General features: G+C 37.2%; 5 protein-coding genes and 1 long non-coding RNA gene across 10 annotated transcripts; 3 read left to right on the top strand and 3 right to left on the bottom strand.

Annotated features, from left to right (window-relative positions):
• The first annotated feature begins 2,229 nt into the window (after nucleotides 1–2,229).
• Nucleotides 2,230–6,091, top strand: LOC108622835 (Lipid droplet subset dehydrogenase 1). 4 transcript variants are annotated; one of them, XM_018020949.2, is made up of 9 exons: nucleotides 2,682–2,907; nucleotides 2,996–3,053; nucleotides 3,861–4,020; nucleotides 4,288–4,442; nucleotides 4,515–4,692; nucleotides 4,765–4,894; nucleotides 4,971–5,100; nucleotides 5,387–5,512; nucleotides 5,571–6,091. In XM_018020949.2, exons 3-9 carry the CDS (start codon nucleotides 3,880–3,882, stop codon nucleotides 5,638–5,640), a joined length of 930 nt encoding a protein of 309 aa, XP_017876438.1. In that variant the 5' UTR covers nucleotides 2,682–2,907; nucleotides 2,996–3,053; nucleotides 3,861–3,879; the 3' UTR covers nucleotides 5,641–6,091. The 4 variants fall into 4 exon arrangements, with proteins under 4 accessions (XP_017876443.1, XP_017876438.1, XP_017876430.1 ...); XM_018020954.2 differs by lacking the exons at nucleotides 2,682–2,907; nucleotides 2,996–3,053 and adding an exon at nucleotides 2,230–2,537; XM_018020941.2 differs by lacking the exon at nucleotides 2,682–2,907 and having other exon boundaries at nucleotides 2,964–3,053.
• Nucleotides 3,000–4,651, bottom strand: LOC113464101 (uncharacterized). The gene is made up of 3 exons (XR_003388931.1): nucleotides 4,469–4,651; nucleotides 3,412–3,500; nucleotides 3,000–3,087 (listed from the first exon to the last, which is right to left on the bottom strand). It is a non-coding gene; the product is annotated as an uncharacterized LOC113464101 (long non-coding RNA).
• On the bottom strand, nucleotides 6,080–8,457 carry LOC108622813 (ketohexokinase). The gene is made up of 4 exons (XM_026812024.1): nucleotides 8,378–8,457; nucleotides 7,404–7,604; nucleotides 6,664–7,257; nucleotides 6,080–6,587 (listed from the first exon to the last, which is right to left on the bottom strand). Exons 1-4 carry the CDS (start codon nucleotides 8,386–8,388, stop codon nucleotides 6,182–6,184), a joined length of 1,212 nt encoding a protein of 403 aa, XP_026667825.1. The 5' UTR covers nucleotides 8,389–8,457; the 3' UTR covers nucleotides 6,080–6,181.
• Nucleotides 8,390–13,330, top strand: Sym (symplekin scaffold protein). The gene is made up of 15 exons (XM_018020895.2): nucleotides 8,390–8,472; nucleotides 8,629–8,825; nucleotides 8,897–9,130; nucleotides 9,202–9,488; nucleotides 9,561–9,790; nucleotides 9,861–10,043; nucleotides 10,105–10,547; nucleotides 10,611–10,883; nucleotides 10,977–11,160; nucleotides 11,242–11,483; nucleotides 11,545–11,723; nucleotides 11,797–12,093; nucleotides 12,166–12,530; nucleotides 12,605–12,682; nucleotides 12,797–13,330. The coding sequence occupies exons 1-15, from the start codon at nucleotides 8,419–8,421 to the stop codon at nucleotides 12,881–12,883; spliced, it is 3,333 nt and encodes a 1,110-aa protein (XP_017876384.1). The 5' UTR covers nucleotides 8,390–8,418; the 3' UTR covers nucleotides 12,884–13,330.
• Nucleotides 13,331–13,433: 103 nt separating this feature from the next.
• LOC108622824 (17-beta-hydroxysteroid dehydrogenase 13) lies at nucleotides 13,434–15,450 on the bottom strand. 2 transcript variants are annotated; one of them, XM_018020930.2, is made up of 7 exons: nucleotides 15,360–15,450; nucleotides 14,724–14,900; nucleotides 14,459–14,635; nucleotides 14,235–14,384; nucleotides 13,917–14,173; nucleotides 13,709–13,834; nucleotides 13,434–13,649 (listed from the first exon to the last, which is right to left on the bottom strand). In XM_018020930.2, the coding sequence occupies exons 2-7, from the start codon at nucleotides 14,865–14,867 to the stop codon at nucleotides 13,583–13,585; spliced, it is 921 nt and encodes a 306-aa protein (XP_017876419.1). In that variant the 5' UTR covers nucleotides 14,868–14,900; nucleotides 15,360–15,450; the 3' UTR covers nucleotides 13,434–13,582. The 2 variants fall into 2 exon arrangements, with proteins under 2 accessions (XP_017876419.1, XP_017876409.1); XM_018020920.2 differs by lacking the exon at nucleotides 15,360–15,450 and adding an exon at nucleotides 15,057–15,301.
• A 50-nt stretch (nucleotides 15,451–15,500) lies between these two features.
• Nucleotides 15,501–16,080, top strand: LOC108622886 (NADH dehydrogenase (ubiquinone) MWFE subunit). The gene is made up of 3 exons (XM_018021003.2): nucleotides 15,501–15,703; nucleotides 15,810–15,899; nucleotides 15,972–16,080. Exons 1-3 carry the CDS (start codon nucleotides 15,605–15,607, stop codon nucleotides 15,996–15,998), a joined length of 216 nt encoding a protein of 71 aa, XP_017876492.1. The 5' UTR covers nucleotides 15,501–15,604; the 3' UTR covers nucleotides 15,999–16,080.
• The last annotated feature ends 990 nt before the right edge of the window (nucleotides 16,081–17,070 follow it).

The following is a 17,070-nucleotide window of genomic DNA, read 5'->3' as shown; positions in this document are numbered from 1 at the left end:
TAGTAGTCTATTAAAATTTAAGGATCTGGATAGATACATGTGTGCTTGAACAAATAAAAATGCCAACAGTGAAATATACAAAATTATAGCGTTCTCCGTCATTACTGCCACCAGGGGAATATTCATATATCTATTACTAATATCTCCTCGGTGTATTGCCTAATTTAAATATGGTTTCCAATGATAAAAAGCTATTCCACCTCTACTGTAGGGAAATCTGTGTCAACCGGATTTTGAGTTTAATCATTCGTGTATACGCGAAAGGTCTATTCGAAAGATTCGACTATAGAATAAGTCATGCACCCTTGCACTGTTCTTAATAAAAGCATTGGTAATCGCTTCAATTGTCGGGGGAGTTTTTCTCCTGAAAGGCAGGTTCGTGAACCCTATATCGATTTCACTGTTCGTATAGGAAACGAGTCAATAGACTATACATACGTTTCTTACGTATGTACATCAAGCAATGTCTAACAATAGCATATTACCGTTGAAATTCTTGTCCCGTCGTGAAAAAGAAGATCTCTAAAGCCTGGCATCAAAATAACATTTCAAACTCTTCCGCGGTCCTAGAATACTGAAAGTCTGGTATATAAAATCGGCGTGACAAAGTCTTTTCATTAGATTCATCGAGTAAAGCCCCGTTCAAGATGAACATTTTCAATTAAACGCGAAAACGAGACTTAAATCGACATAACTGAAAAAATGAACAAGCGTTAAGGGGCCTACGCAGGATTTTTTAGTACAAAAATAACGAAAGGCGATCGAGTTGTACACTATCTCCCGAGACGCCAAAAAAAAAGTGCCTCCACTGCTGCAATGGTACAGGTCGCTACGATGCCCGAAAAAAAAAATATCCTGTTAAACTAGAAGGTTTTCTCTATCGAATGAACTAGGATCTCCGAGAAATGTTGAGATCTGACAACGTTCTTAAGAAATTTTTCAACTAATCAAGAATATTCTAGTTCACAATAAAGCATGTCCAAAACACTGTGTTAAAATTTCAAGTCAATCGGACAATTGGTCTTTGATTTCGAGCTGCAGCAAATTTGGAAAACACTGTTTCGAGAGAAACGCGTTTAAAGTATTAATTATTACATTATTACTTATATTATATTAATACTATTAGAAGGCTGCCACTCGAAAACTAGTTGATTCGAAAACTAGTTGAGACCCAACCTTGACATTTTAGTATGATATTTTTGAACGTATAATCTTTCGAAAATCATATCATTCGAGAATCAAGGTTTATCCTAGTCCGTAAGCCGTAAATGTAAAAAAAAAAACCGTACTCGTTCTCGAACGGAATAAGCACTGGTCGAGCATGGACAGAAATAACTCGCTGGAATGAATTTTCATCGGTTTATTAGACAGATGTTTCAGGTCCCGATGGAAGGTCGATGAATTGGTGCATTGCACTCTCATCGATTCTAGCGAGGGAGGCAGAAGGAAAAGCAGCCGGAAAAATCGAACTTTCAACTTGAAAAGTTCTAGATCGGTTTAGCGCTAGACATATCGGAACAACGATATGAGCATAATTAGCTATAAATAAGATTAGAGAAATATTATTTAAAGTGCACGAATGCATTTGCAATTTTTCTTATACTTCTACTTTATTCGTGTTATCTTTATTGCTTTATACAATATAACGTGTATTAGAAATATGTGATATATAATATAAATGATATATAAATCAAGGCGATACGTATTTCCACGTATTTCTTATACAATTTCCAGTCAACAACGTGTCATGTTTCAGTCAGTTCGTCGGTTTAAATTGGGTATCGATTGAACTTGAGAAAAGTTAGTTAAAAACATGTTCTTATAATTTAGTACCATTTTCAGTAATAAATGATTGTTATACATTAACTCCTAAATAAAATCTACTTCGGTTTCTAAATTCGGCCGAAAAGTAGATACTCGTCAGTAGAGTCACGTTTCGCGTTCATTGTACAGCTACATTTAAAGCGCTCTTTCTCTCCAAATCATTTTTAACTCTAAATCAGAAAAATCGATACTGTCATATGCGTGCAACCCTCGATTTTACGCGTAACGTACATAGATAAACACTGGCGTCTTCTGGACATATGGTATACATATCACGTAACGAAAGTGATTGCGTAAACGACGCGACGCCTATGAAAGCCGGCGTGGAATCATGGACACAGGTAGCTATGGCGTGGGGAAAAGGAAGAAACGAGCTGCGCAGTTTCATACGAGTGATGCTGTTGTCAACGACGGGGAAAGTGATACATGAGCTACACCTCATTATATTTTTGAAACGGCAGTTCCCTCCGCCGCACCGTCGCCGAAATTTAGTAGGATCGGGTCATCGCGATGGTCGCGTTACTTTCAGTTCAGGGCGAGAGTGTGGCGACGCCGGGAATTCTTCCGATCGAAATTCAGTCGAAGAAAGCGTGGGTCCTGAGGAACTCGTTTTGCTTGAAACGATTAAACGATACACCGCTGCATGCCGTGAAAGTATCGTGATTCTCAGTCAAATGACTCTTCGAGTGTGCTCTTATCTCTTCCCGTTGTAGGTAAGCGTACCTCGACTTATAAAATGAAACGCTGACACAATATTTACATATACGATAATCGTAGCTATCTCGTATATTGGCAAAGGTGAAATATTTATATCCTATTTCAGTTCTATTAACGTTTCAACGTCGTAATAGAATTGCCTTCGTTCGCCGAGGCTTATTTTACGCGCATCCGGAAGTAGTTTGAACACAACCACCCACACCCACGCTACCATCTGATATTCCGGTTGATATTTGCGATCATCCTATACCCAATCGAACTGTCCAGTCGGTTGACAGCGGTGCAAAGATTCTGCTTGGTATTGTCCACGGAAGCGTTATAGTCATTCGGTTTCGTTTAGTCGCTATCCGAACACGAACGGCAGCGGTTCGTAACTCCTCACCGTTTGTTTTTCCGTTGAATCGATCGAAAGGGAATCGCGCATCTATTAAGTACGCTTTCTCTTGTTCCGCAGAATTTTTTTCGTGATTAAATCCGCTCACTTCGATCTGAGATACACCAGCTCGATATCGGTAAGCGAAATCGTTAATTCTTCTCTTTTACTCACTGTGGACATTAATCAGATTCTTGATCAAACGAAATCTGCTCTACAAACAATTCTTGTGAATAAGCCAAACAACAGGTGAAATTGAATTCACTAGAAACGGTTCGGATTGATTAGATAGGTATACATATATATAATTCAAGATCATTTTTGATTATCTATCAGTTAAAAAATTAATATTAATAATAGATTATCGTATGTTCAATTAAAAAATTCACAAATTGAATATACATATGTACAATACTCTATTATGATATATTCAATTCACAATAGATCATTGTTTTCGAATAGTATCATTAATTCACACATGAAAACCACATATTTACCTGAAACAAGATATGTAATCAACTACGTACATTGCTGTAATTACGGATAATGACTGTTGCATTCGCATAATTTACGTGGATATCGTTCTCTGTAAAAAATATAGACTATTGTAGCGTGTCTGCGTCACGTACTTCCTAATTTTAATGACTTTACATAATAATACACAACCTCGTTCAACAAAGTAGTAAGGATATTTTTATGTTTTCATTAGAAAGAGAATTAGCATTGTCGGATATTTAAAAGGCTATTTCAAAATTTCTATGAGACATAAGCATCTATGAAATGACATCGTTAATGTTATCAGTCTTTTAATTATGTATGATAAAAGCTAAATTATTACTCTTGTTCTCTATCCGTATCGGGCTATATTAATAGGAATTTTCCTTATTATTTTATTCTTATCGGTTCAGTTATTTTTTATTGATTATAAGTGCATACTTTGATGCAGAAACGGGGTACAAGAAATCATGGTCAACGCGTACGGGGGTATATTGTTGGTAGCAGATGTCTTGCTGCTGATTCTCAAAGTTCTTTATTACATTGGCGAGGCGATATACAGATTAATTGTACCAGTCGAAGAGAAGAGCGTAGCCGGCGAAATTGTCTTGGTACGTTGCGATTTCAGTTCATTGTGAAAAACAGCAAAAAATACATGTCATCGTCGATAATAAGTATAAGCAAAACAACTGAATTACGAAAAGAATGACATAGTTAATAAATATTTGAAATTAGTTATAAATTAATAATTAGTATGTAACGCGTTACGTAGATGTTTCTACTAACTATATAACATTGCTTTGATATCAGATACTACAATGTGCGTATCAATTCTTGTTAATAACATGCTAATAATAATTGAAATATTGACATAATAGGTAACGGGCGCCGGTCATGGTATTGGTAAGGAATTAGCTTTAAAATATGCATCTCTCGGTGCTACTGTCGTTTGTTGGGACTTGAATCAAGAGGGAAATAATGCGACCGTGAACGAAATTAAACAATTGGGAAAAACCAAAGCATACGGTTACAAGTAATTTTTCAATTAAAAATACATACCGAAGAGAAGATCGCTCGGTCGCTCATCATTTCACGCAATCCGTAGATGCGACGTTTCAAACAGGGAAGAAGTATTCAAAACGGCTGAGAAAGTTAGGGAGGAAGTTGGAAATGTGACGATCCTAATTAACAATGCTGGCATCATGGCTTGTCACCCTTTCCTAGAACACACACCTGAGGAAATTAAACAGATGTTGAATGTCAACGTGTTGGGTCAATGCTGGGTAAAGTATCGAGTTTCGTTGTTTCAAAAATCTATTTCTTCTTCTAATCGTACAACAATGATTTACCTACAGACAGTCCAAGCTTTCTTGCCCAGCATGCTTCAAAAGAATTACGGCCACATAGTTGCCCTTTCGTCCATGTGCGGTCTTGTCGGTTTGCCGAACGTTGTCCCCTATTGCGCCTCGAAGTTCGCAGTAAGAGGTAAAAATTATGTTGCGTGTCTTTTCCAATATAATTTTCCGACGTTTAAATTGCCGTATCTCTTACGTTTCATCAGGATTAATGGAAAGCTTAGAGGAAGAAGTCCGAGTAATGTGTCAAGCAAAAACGATTAAATCGAACATCAATTTTACTACTATTTATCCATATATGGTAGATACGGGGCTGTGCAAGAAGCCAAGAATCAGGTAAATCGATATGAATTGCAAATGATATTTATTCATAATATAGGTTGCCGTTGTTTAATACGCGATTAATTTGTATAAATTATTGCCTTATTTACATGCATTACCATTCAGACTCGATTGTTGGACTAGAGGTATATATGAGAAATAACAGCATCTGATAGATGATCGTTTTCCGCAGAATTATGTGTTTAGAAGTAAAAAATAATTGCGAAATTATGCGGTGAAAAGTCGTTCGTTTGCATCAAGTTCTAATCGTAAAGCGTAGTTTTCTTATTCTGTTCTGCAGGTTCCCAAGCATCATGGGGCAAGTTCCACCAAAAGAAGCAGCTGCTAAAATAACAAATGCGCAGCGGCGAAATATCGCAGAAGCTACAATTCCCGGGCACTGGCTCTATGTTAATAGTACCTGGAGGTACGTAACGCGATATTCTAATTCTACTGTAGTGTGAATAACATTTTTTTATTTTCAGAACTTTTCCACGCTTGGCTTTTCACCGCATTCTAGACTTCTTCGATTCCGGTTTGGAGCCAGCTGATTAATAGATATTTCTTGTCTGTTATTAAAGTTTTCATTTAAGAATAAGTTTACAAAGGAAAGCATTCCATTTTTATTCTTTGTCACCTGATCTTTTTGCTTATTTGTACTATACAGGTACATATGTTATTAGTCATCGTTATTATATAATTAGGAAGTCAAGAAGATCTTTTATTCATATTAAATTTCGTCGTTATTTTAAATTTTATATTTTTTGTTACTATGTTTAAAAAAAATTATATGTAAGGGTAAGAACTACTTGCATAATGAATGCAAATAAGAAGATACTGTTTGTTGTAGTTCGTGTATATTGACATCCGAGTGTAAGTCTTTCCTTTTACTATTAATATATGATACGAATGAATGTTCAAATTTATGTGTTATAATATTAATATACACAACGTGTACGTCCGTCTGTGCATGTATGAATAAAATGTAAACGAATTTCATTTGTTATGAAATCTTAGCAATGCTTTTAATAATCAGTCAGTTTCCTTTACGTACGATCAATCACAGTCTCCTATTTTAATATAATATAATTTAACGCTAACATTCTAGTACATCCTTAAAAATTTCACCCAATTCACCGTATCCCTTTAAACCAACTTTACTACCAGCTACCTGGCAGCCGAACGTCACAGCCCTTTGTAAAACATTTTGTGTGATAAATTCTGTACGACTACACTCCATACTCTCAATGTTATAATTCTTCTTAATATTACGTTTCATTTCTGAATCTCTTCGTAAGGCACTTAGCGTTCCTAATTTATCTCTTTGAAAAAATTTTAATTTAGCTTTATTTAGGAAATGTAGTACCGCGGCATTGAAAGTGTCCCCGGCACCTAAGGTGTCCACTATTTTCGACGGTGGGAACGCAGGTGATTGCACTATAATATTGTCTGGAGTTATTGCCATCGCGCCTCTGTCACCCCAGGCACATATAAGAGTCGCTCTAGAAAAATATACATACATAATACATCAAGTTCTCATGGTTAAAACGAAGATACGTTGTACAAATGAATTCATACCCAGACTTGGCATCTTCAATGACATTTTTCAGCGTCTCACTCATGTTATCGTATCCCCTACTTCGTGCAAAGTCTTTAGCTATGAATGCTACATCAGCGTAAGGTAACAGATCTAATAATTCCTGTCTCGGGCGCTCTAATTCTATACTAATGGTAATAGGCACTTGAGTCATATCTATTTCCTTGGAAGAATTCTGATTATAGTTTAACGTATTGTTGTGATTCTCTACATGCTGCATCATGGGCAACACTTGATCCATGTTCCTGCCCTCGAAATGAATCCAAGTGTAATCCTTCAAATTCAATTGTTCGAACTGTTCGAATGTCACTTCTGGCATATTTGCATTGTGATGCAAGATCGTGCGGGAGCCACTGCTCAAGCTTAAAATTACAGTAGACGTCGGACAGCCGATTTCCGCTACGAGAGGACAGTGGGAGATGTCTATGTTATTTTTGAGTAAATCATTTTGCAGAAAACAGAGATGTTCCTCCGCGCTCAGCGAACCAAAAAACTCGCACGAGCTTCCAAGTTGGGAAAGAACCGTGCAAGTGTTGGATGCATTGCCTCCTCTTTGCCACCTATATTCCAGGGACCTATAAGAAAAAAGTTTAATGGAGTAATAAAATAAATAATAGTCGAAGACGACGCAAATGACGTGTTAATCTTGATTAACACGATGTATGAATCACCGCGAGTGCGCAATCGCGCGTAGAAATGTACGTATCTCAGTCTCTCTTACCTTTGATCGGAATCTTCGATCGGATACTGTTCGCACGTCTGCACGATATCTAAACAGGCTATTCCGACGCATAGAATCTTCTGTTTAATCGTCTCCGTCGTAGATGACATGCCAAGAATCTTTTCGTAGAAACTTGAAATCATGTCACTTAATAATAACGTGAACGCATTACGTTTATCCAGCTCAGCGAACGTTACGACTCTGATCGATTAATAAACATACATACGAAAAAATGTTGCGATTTGATTACAAAATTCTACGTTCTCATCTCTAAATCCAAAGAATTTTTATTCTATTATCTGTTCGATAAACCGGAGTAAATGTGTGTCGATTAAATCCACTTGACCCTTGATACTTGGGGCCAACTCCGTGCATTGATAATTTTAAAGCTCGTCTAAATTTCCGCCGAAAATGGTCTACTCAGCAATTATCACTTAGATATTTTAGAATTTTAATCGCAATTCTATACTGATGGCATGTAAAATGAAAAATTTTTCTTAGCAGACTTTTCACTCGTCTTGCAGATAGAAAAGAACTTTGCAAAATAATATATCAGCGGATTTACACATGCATATGTTGAGCCTGATGTAAATAAATCGTAATGGCAATGAAAGTGCAAGAGAAAATGTTTGAATTCGCGCTCTATCGCTGGGTCGAACAAAATATCCAGGAGACAACGAGAATGCCAAGAATTCTACTGCGTAGGTCCCAAAAACCCCATGATGTGCCCATCACTGGCCAAGATGGCAACGCAAACGATTTCGTTGATCATTTATCGTTTATAAACTTCAATTCTGAGATAGGATATTCAAGAAATATTGTCGAAAACAAAAATATAGATCTTTCATTAAAGCACTGGGGAGATTTTCTGTTATTTTAAGTAGAGAAGCAAGGCTCATGCGAGGCTCGCGTTAAAATTAATATATCGAAGCTCCGACCAATAATTATTCAACAGCTTCGTTGTAAATAATTACCTTGTTCGCATTTAACTTTAAATTATTTATCGTTAAATGCGATGGATCCTCGTATACATAGAAGAAAAGAGCCCGAAAAAGGACCGGGTGACATGGTCAGTGTTCTAACCTTACGAACTATCATTCTTGAACGCGGATTGTGAATGTATAAACGTTCTTCGATGCGCGACTATATAACAATTGTTGAACGATTATTTAGGGATACTGTTCGAAATGAATTTAGTTTAAACGATGCGTTAACAATTTCACAGGTAGTCGAATGGTTGAACGAAATCTCTCTGAGCCCAGAGGAAGGTGTCAAAGTTACTAATTTATGTAAAGTTCAAGAGATCTTAATAAACAAAGAGCCACATTTGCTTCCCTTGTACTTAGACGAGGCACTACAATTCTCCTTAGATAGAAATGCAGAAGTTAGAAAAGCAGTTTTAGGTTTCATAGAAGAAGCTGGGTAATGATCGTTGGAATCTATGTGATCAATAGCAAATATTCTTTTAGTACATACATCAATCTGCTTTACAGGGTAAAACAACCAGAGGTAATTCCACGTTTAGTTCAAGTACTTTTGAGATTAGTTTCTGATGAATCGTCAGCTGTTGCTAAAAGAGCTCTCAGAGCTAGTGGCAGAATATTGAGGGCTGCCTTGAAATGGATAGCGATTGCTAGTACGGTTACACCAGAGATGGAAGTAGCATGGAATCAACTTAGTGCTCTTAAAGTCCAAATTATAAACATGATCGATAGCGATAACGATGGGTAAGTTAGCTTTCTATCATTTCATTTTGAAATACATTGATCGAACACCGATTTATTACCGTTTTCTACAGGATAAGGACACAAGCTGTGAAATTTCTTGAGGGTGTTGTTTTGATACAAACATACCCCGATTCGGACGTCCCAACAAAGGCAGATGACTTTTCTTTAGAAGATATCCCGCTAACATTAAAGATAGCGCGTAGGCGTAAGCTAGAGGAAGAAGCCAACGATGTGATGGATTTACTGATTAAATTTCATGGTTCTCCGCACGTTAGCAGTGTCAATTTAATGACCTGCATGGGATCCTTAGCATTAATTGCGAAAATGAGGCCTCAGTTTATGCCGGGTGTAATACAGGGTATATGGAACTTTAAAGAATGCAGTCACATAATATGTACTAGACTCTAAGCTAAAAAGGAATGATTTGCAGCTTTGCAAAGGCTACAACACGATTTACCGCCCACGTTATCCAATTCCCAAGTGACTAGCGTGCAAAAACAGTTGAAATTAACTCTGTTAGGACTGATGAAGCATCCAGCTGGCGTAGAATTTGCGTCTACGATAGCTAAGCAATTGACACAGTTGGGAGCGAAAGAACAGGAAATTCTTAAGGCATATCCTAAGCCTGGTGATATTTGGCGTTTGAAAAAACGTCAGCAGGTAAGTTCACGATTAATTGCTATTACATGCACCATCGATCGTATCGATAGAAATTTTCTGTGATTCTCAGGAAGCAGCAGCGTCTTCGGCAGCGAAACGTGTTAAAATCGACACTCTGGTACCGGACGAACCGGAGGTGATAACTAACGTAGTACCTCCAGTGAAATTACCAGAGTTGATCGAACTTTCCGAGAGTTTCATCGCTGATAGATTAAGCGTGGATATAGCTACAGATTTGGTGATGGACAGCATGGTAAATGAACTTTTATAGTCGACATGTATTCCCTTTTTTATGAAATGTATGTCGTTAACAGGCATGGGTCCCAGATACGATGACGACGATCTTTCAAAGAGAATATCAGCCCACTTCTACGACTGATATAAATGTCCAGCGAATAACGATTGCCAAGTTGTTAGCGGCACAGATAAAACAAGCTAAATCGAAGAAGAAAAAGGAAGCTAAGGACGAGGATGCCGTGATGGAGGATTTAGTGAAGAACCCGACCATCAGCGTGGCCGAAGCGAAACGAGAACGAAAGCGGGAAAAGGATAGGGAAAAGGAGAAAGAAGCTAAAGCGTCTTTGGAGGCTCATGAGAAATCACTGGCCAAAGCTAGAAATCGTTTAAAAGCCTTAAAGTTACCGGAAGTTACGAAGCCTCTGGCAAAGGACACGAAAGAGAAGATGTTACTAATGGCTGTTAATCGCATTTTACTCTCAGAGAAAACAGCTGTGTTGGGCGGTGTGGCGACTGTGAGGTATAGAATTCTTTCCTCATTTAAAGGAATCATCGATATAAAAAGAAAAATTCGTTTTTTCAGATCAAAGATTTTAACGACACTAGCCGCGACGTTTAATCCGTATATTAAAGAAGCTGTGTTGCGTTATATTACGGACGATATGAGGAATCGTTTAGAGTTAGCTTTAGGTTGGTTATACGAGGAGTATGCCTTACTTCAGGGTTTTCAGAGACGAACTACATTGTGCACAAAACCACAAGAGGCACCGCATCAGGCTTACAATTTTCTACTATGTACCTTGGTATCCGCGATAGATTTAGTTCAAGGGAAAGATCGCGATACATTACTGTATAGGTAATAATAATAATAATAATAATCTCGCGAAATAATCGCTAAAACAAAACATGACGTTAACCGTGCAATGTCAACTTCTTTGGGGGAAAAAAGGCTATACTTGGAAGCTCCGTTAATTACGGAAGACGCTGTTGAGGCCCTAAAGATGGTATCCTCCGATGAAACGAGAGGATTGGCGCCGCTGCAGTTATTAAAAGAAATGGTCATTCGCAGGCCGACGAAACAGTTGGTCTTTCTAAATGTATTATTGTGTCATACCGGCCACGAGAACAACACGGTAAGTTTTACAGTTATTGCAGAAGAGAAGCAATTGTTACAGCGTAAAGATTAATAGAATTAATTTTCTACTTTCAAACAGATACGAGAAGCTGCGATACAATTAGTTTGCCAGCTGTATAGCCGTTCCGAGTTAAGTAAACTCATCGAAGAATACGCGGTTCTGTACTTAGGTTTCTTACGGCTTCATACACCACCCGAGATCGTCTTCGGGCAGGATCGAGGCAGGCCGCAAGTTGAAATCCAATGGACCGAATCGACTACCAGAGCTTGTCTTGGATTATATCTCGCTCTGTTGAGCGAGCATCAAGATTTAATTCACGAGTACGTAATTTTAATTAATGCTTTAATTCATTGAAAATTCTTATCAATGATGTTTTGATAGATTGGCGAGAGTTTATACGTCGATGAGCGCCGACGTGAAACGCATGGTCCTACGATTAGTAGAGGGGCCCGTGAGATCATTGGGCATGGGGAGCCCGCAATTATTGGCGTTAGTTGAAAATTGCCCTAAAGGCGCGGAAACCCTGGTCACGAGAATCATTCATATCCTCACAGAAAAATGTATAACATTATAATACTATATACGTATATTTTTAACGTTGAGTCGATGTTTAACACGTTGGTTCATTTTCAGCTGCACCGAGTGCGGAATTAGTAGCAAGGGTGCGAGAACTTTATCAGACGAGAGTCTCGGATGTTCGGTTCTTGATACCAGTTTTAAATGGTTTGACAAAGAAAGAAGTCATAGCCGCCCTCCCCAAACTCATCAAGTTAAATCCTATTGTCGTTAAAGAAGTATTCAACAGATTGCTAGGAACTCATAATAATGAAAGTGGTGTGCCTCACACGTCGCCCATCACACCTGCCGAATTGTTAATAGCCTTGCATAATATAGATCCCAGTAAAGCGGAATTAAAAACAGTTATAAAAGGTACGATTAAATCACTCTCGCTGTTTATGTTCTGGACTCTTTTCTCGAATGTTATTTACGTTATATTTACAGCCACGTCACTCTGTTTCGCGGAGAAACAAATATACACGCAAGAAACGGTGGCCGTTGTAATGCAACACCTTATGGAGATGACACCACTCCCCACATTATTAATGCGTACAGTGATACAAAGTTTAGCATTATATCCACGATTGAGCGGATTCGTTATGAATATACTTCAGCGATTGATTCTGAAACAAGTTTGGAAGCAGCCCAAAGTTTGGGAGGGTTTCGTAAAGTGTTGTGAACGCACGCAACCGCAGAGTTTCGCAGTTATTTTGCAGCTTCCCCCGGTACAACTTGCTGAAGCGTTGAAAATGGCAAGCAATTTAAGGGGACCTTTACTGACGCACGTCGAGGCGTTTGCCGAGAATCAGGTATGTCTTTTTTATTAAATTAATAAAGAGAATCGAATTAATAACGAAGATCTCGCGCGATTTTTGCGTTTCAGAAAGCACACATTCCGCAGTCCATAATGGATGTTATTCAGGGTAAATCGCCTTGCGACATGCATGATGAATTTGATATTGTGAGTAAAGATGCTTGTATATAATGAGTCGATTTTTATATGATTATAAAGACAAACAAATAGGAAATAAATATGTAAACTGATCCAAACGGTTTCTCCTTGAATTTCTTGCAGGCACCACCCGGTGATTATCCGATCGAACAAAAACCAGATACAATGGAAACAGATATTTCAGAACCAGCTCCTCCTGGTTTAGATTAGCATAAGCTCATTCCAGTGTTGGGATTGGAATCATCGTCCACAGATTGTCCGAACTTTAACGAATTCACGTTGTGAATTATTAATCATTATTTTCTTTCGCACTTTCGGTAATTTGCGACACTGGATTCACGGTATGCGAGTATCTCGTAAATTTCAATCGATTTTACAACAATGTGAGACTCTACATTTGATTTTGTAAATAGAGCTCCTCTTGCATACGACTGTATATACGAGCCAGTTTCGCTGTATTATGTAGATGTTTTTATTCATATTCTTCTCGCATTAAGTAAAACCATGGTTTACAGGTTTACTTTGACAGTTTAATAAATATTTACAAACTGTATACATATAAGTATGGAAATCGAAACTGGAATTCAGTATTCTGTACATCTAAATATTTTGATACGCCGAATCATCGACGTTGTACATATTGTAAGCATTTCTTTCAATCAATTTGCCCATAAAACGTTATTAACTGACTTGAATTTCAGTTCTCGTAGAATATACTGTATTAATTTGTTTGATACAAATATTATATGTAAAATACGTATTAACTTGCAAACATGTATGTATCTTTATTGAATAATTCGTTGAAACTCGTGACGTATAAGAAATGTAAATAAACTATTGAATGTTTTTGTACATCGTTATAAAAAATTTATTATCAGGTAATTTCTCATACGATAAAAAAATATATTTTCATCCAAAATCGACGCCAGTATCTAACAGATCGCGCAGCATGAACGATGCTCTTTTTGGTAATATTCTACAAGTAAAAATATTGTAGTATAAAAGGAATAATGTGTTAGAAATATCGATAGTTACCTAAGGATATGTCCTAAGTAAAGCAAATATCCGGGTACGCTGAATTCCACATAATTTCGGCGTACTCCGTCCAGAATTTGTTTAGCCGCCTCTGAAGCAGGTATCGTGCCAAAGTAACTCGGTATTCTGCATAAATTACGAACAATAAATATTTACTACAAGTAGTAATAAATATTTACTACGTAGTTCCAGCTGTTTGATTACTTGCCTAAAACGAATATCTTCTGCGACTTCGGCACCCACGATAAACGGGTAAACGTGAATTAATGTGATAATAATGTTATTATTTGAATGCCTTAGTTCACTGTACAACGATTCGGCTAATCCTTGAACTGCAAACTGTGCAGTCGAGAGAGGAACTCTGCTTCCTACCGTGCCTGTTCCGGACAAGCCAGCCACGGATGACAAAACTACGATGTGCCCTTTACCAGCACGTTGCATGCTTGGTAAAACTTTGTCTATCAACTAGAAACCAAATGTTACATGAAGATCAATTTAGAGTAGGTATCGAGTAAAGGATATTTACCCAGAAATGACTAAGGACAGCCAAATCAATGGTACGTCTTACTTCTGGTATATCTTGAATTAATGCTCTAGGGCTTGGTATACTGCAGCAATGGAAAAGCATTGTAATTTCACCTAACTCTGCTCGAATATTATTCACTGTAGTATGTACCTATTGTATTTCGTTTACAATCAACACCTATGTAATAATGATGAGTAATTTGAATTTACATTAGGCAAACTTACTTTATCTTCATCTGTTACATTGCAAATGTACATTGCAGCAATCCCTGGCAATCCGTATGCCATTTGAACAGTAGCATCACAGTTCTCAGAATTAATATCTACACAAGCAACATCGACACCAAGCTGACACAAATGAATTGTCAGTTCTCTGCCTATACCTCTTCCTGCACCAACAATCTAATCATTAAATAACATACCTGTATCTTACAATTAGAGTTTAACAGAACCTGTGTAAACGCGAAGTAATGTATTTATATTTTGTTACCATTGCAACTTCCCCACGAAGACTTTTTAAAGGAGGAGGTCTAAATATTCTGTAGAATGCAATTAAAATGGCAAAGAACATCCCAAATACGAGGGTCACGAGATCTAGTATTAGGATAATTATGGAATACAGTTTCAATAACATTTTTGGCGGTCTGAGGTTTCTCTTTAAGCTTTCCTAAAATTGAAATTTATTTATGTACTTTCATAATATATACTCGAAACCATCAATTCCTAATTGTAGCAAAGCTAGCTGAACATTTCAAACGTTACGAACTCGAATTTATCATCGATCTATTTTTGAATCGACCACGATGTTTACGATCAAACTTACCATTTTCTTAAATAAAGTATTCGGATTTAATTGAAAACGAAACGATTTAAAGTTTAGTTAAACACGTATGAATGTAAAGATGCATTGTACAGTCTATCGAGTTACGTAGCAAACTAAGTGATAACACGTATCGCGGCGTTATGAAAAAGAAAGGAAGAGCAGCTATTCAAAATTTAATTGAATTTAATTGAGATTAACAAAAGAAATGTATAGCACAAATTTCATGACTCGCGATGGATAGAATACGATTATTAAAAATTGTTGAATCGCAGATTACGTGCACGTGCTCGATTATTTACATACATCTGAAAACTTCTCGATCACAGCTGATCCGGTTGATTTCTTTAACAGCTGTACTTAAGATATTTTATTAAATATGAAAGTCAAGGACTACTTAATTCTTAATAAAAGCTGATAAAAGTGTTGTTAGAAACTTTGATTTCAGTTTGCATTCCGCGTGCACTGCACAGTACAGTATTGATTCCGTGACGTAATGCTCGAGTAAGCTTGAGAACGTATTCATTTGTTCGAAAGTAATTGTCTAAAAAATGTGGTACGAGGCGCTTCCACCAATAATTATAATCGGGATATTCTCAGCAATCCCGTTTCATGTTGCACCATACATTAACAAGTTCTTCATTGGGAATGTAAGTGAATTCTGCGACCTAACCTCACTTGAATAATTCACATCTTTCTAAAAGATAGTTTGTTATGAACATTTTTTGTTAATTTTCTCAAATTTCGTTGTTGCAGCCAAATCTACGGAACTATGACTCTGATATATCGCACTTAGGATATACAAGGGATTTTGAGCAGAATGAGAGAAAACTTTGGAAATTTAATGTAAGCAGATATTTTAATGCTTAATTGGTATTTTAGGATACACAGGAAAATATAAGAAACATTGTTTTTCAGGGTCTGGATGCCATTCCTGATAAATAAGCTGTCACATCATCATTTATACTATTCTGATGTTTAGAGAAATTGTTATGTAAATATAATAATAAAGTACATCTATAGTGAACAAATTTTCAATAAAAATCCCATCTCCTAAAATATTAAACTGATTTATGTTTTCAAACTGCATATTTAATTCTGTCTTTACGTATCTCCTGTAATAAAATGTAAAAATTAATGAATTGCATTTTTGTATTTAAGCATCATTCAACGAGCGAAACTAATTTAAACCGGACATTTAACATTTTTGTATCATCGTTGGGAAAAAAGATAAGGTAAAAAAATTGCTTTGTAATCGGTGTAAAAACGAAGTCATACAAATTTCATAATATCGCAGCTAAATGATTCCAAGCGACTGCGCGAGAGTGGCTCGTTATACATTCCTGTTCGTCGAATATTCGGAAATGGCACGCGGAGCCGGATAAAGAATTAATAATCGCGAACACAGTTAAAAAGGAATATTATTTGCTTTCGTATTACCCGTGTTCTAAGGAAATATTCGGCGGATTCCGCAAGAATTCTTATTTTCCTCCGTGTGAAACGTATTCCGGCTATTCACTTCGCTTCCAATATGCTAGGCATGTATTTCTCTCGTCGTACCGAAATTTCCACAGTCTCAGGTAAATTCCAAGCATCGCTCCTTTAAAGAGAAAGAAGTTCCGTGCGACGGTGTTCTTTGTTTTCACGCCATTATGGCTGTGAACCCCTCGAAAATATATAAGATCGGCCCCTATGCGTAGACGGAGATAGGTAACGAACAATAGACAGCCGAGGGGGACAGGCCTTTGAACCAGGAATATAAAAGCCCGTTGCAAGTATACACGTATAGCTGCCTTTTCGTTAAAAACGGAGTAGTTAATAGCTCTTATCACGAGACTAATGAAATCGTTGCAAAACTGGCCAACCGATTACTTAATTTTCTGGGACTGACTTTAGATACGAAAGATATGACACAATCGATACGACAATTTTTCTCGATGAAATCGCTGTCAACGATAGCTTACTGTGCATTACGCGGCATTTGTAACATTTCCGCGAGCATCGAAAAAAAAACCGA

This window comes from Ceratina calcarata, unplaced genomic scaffold (genome assembly GCF_001652005.2).
Source record: "Ceratina calcarata isolate Rehan_Ccalc_2016 unplaced genomic scaffold, ASM165200v1 scaffold114, whole genome shotgun sequence".
Taxonomy (NCBI): domain Eukaryota; kingdom Metazoa; phylum Arthropoda; class Insecta; order Hymenoptera; family Apidae; genus Ceratina; species Ceratina calcarata.
Note: the sequence above shows the minus strand (reverse complement) of the source record. Positions and strands in the feature narration are given on the sequence as shown.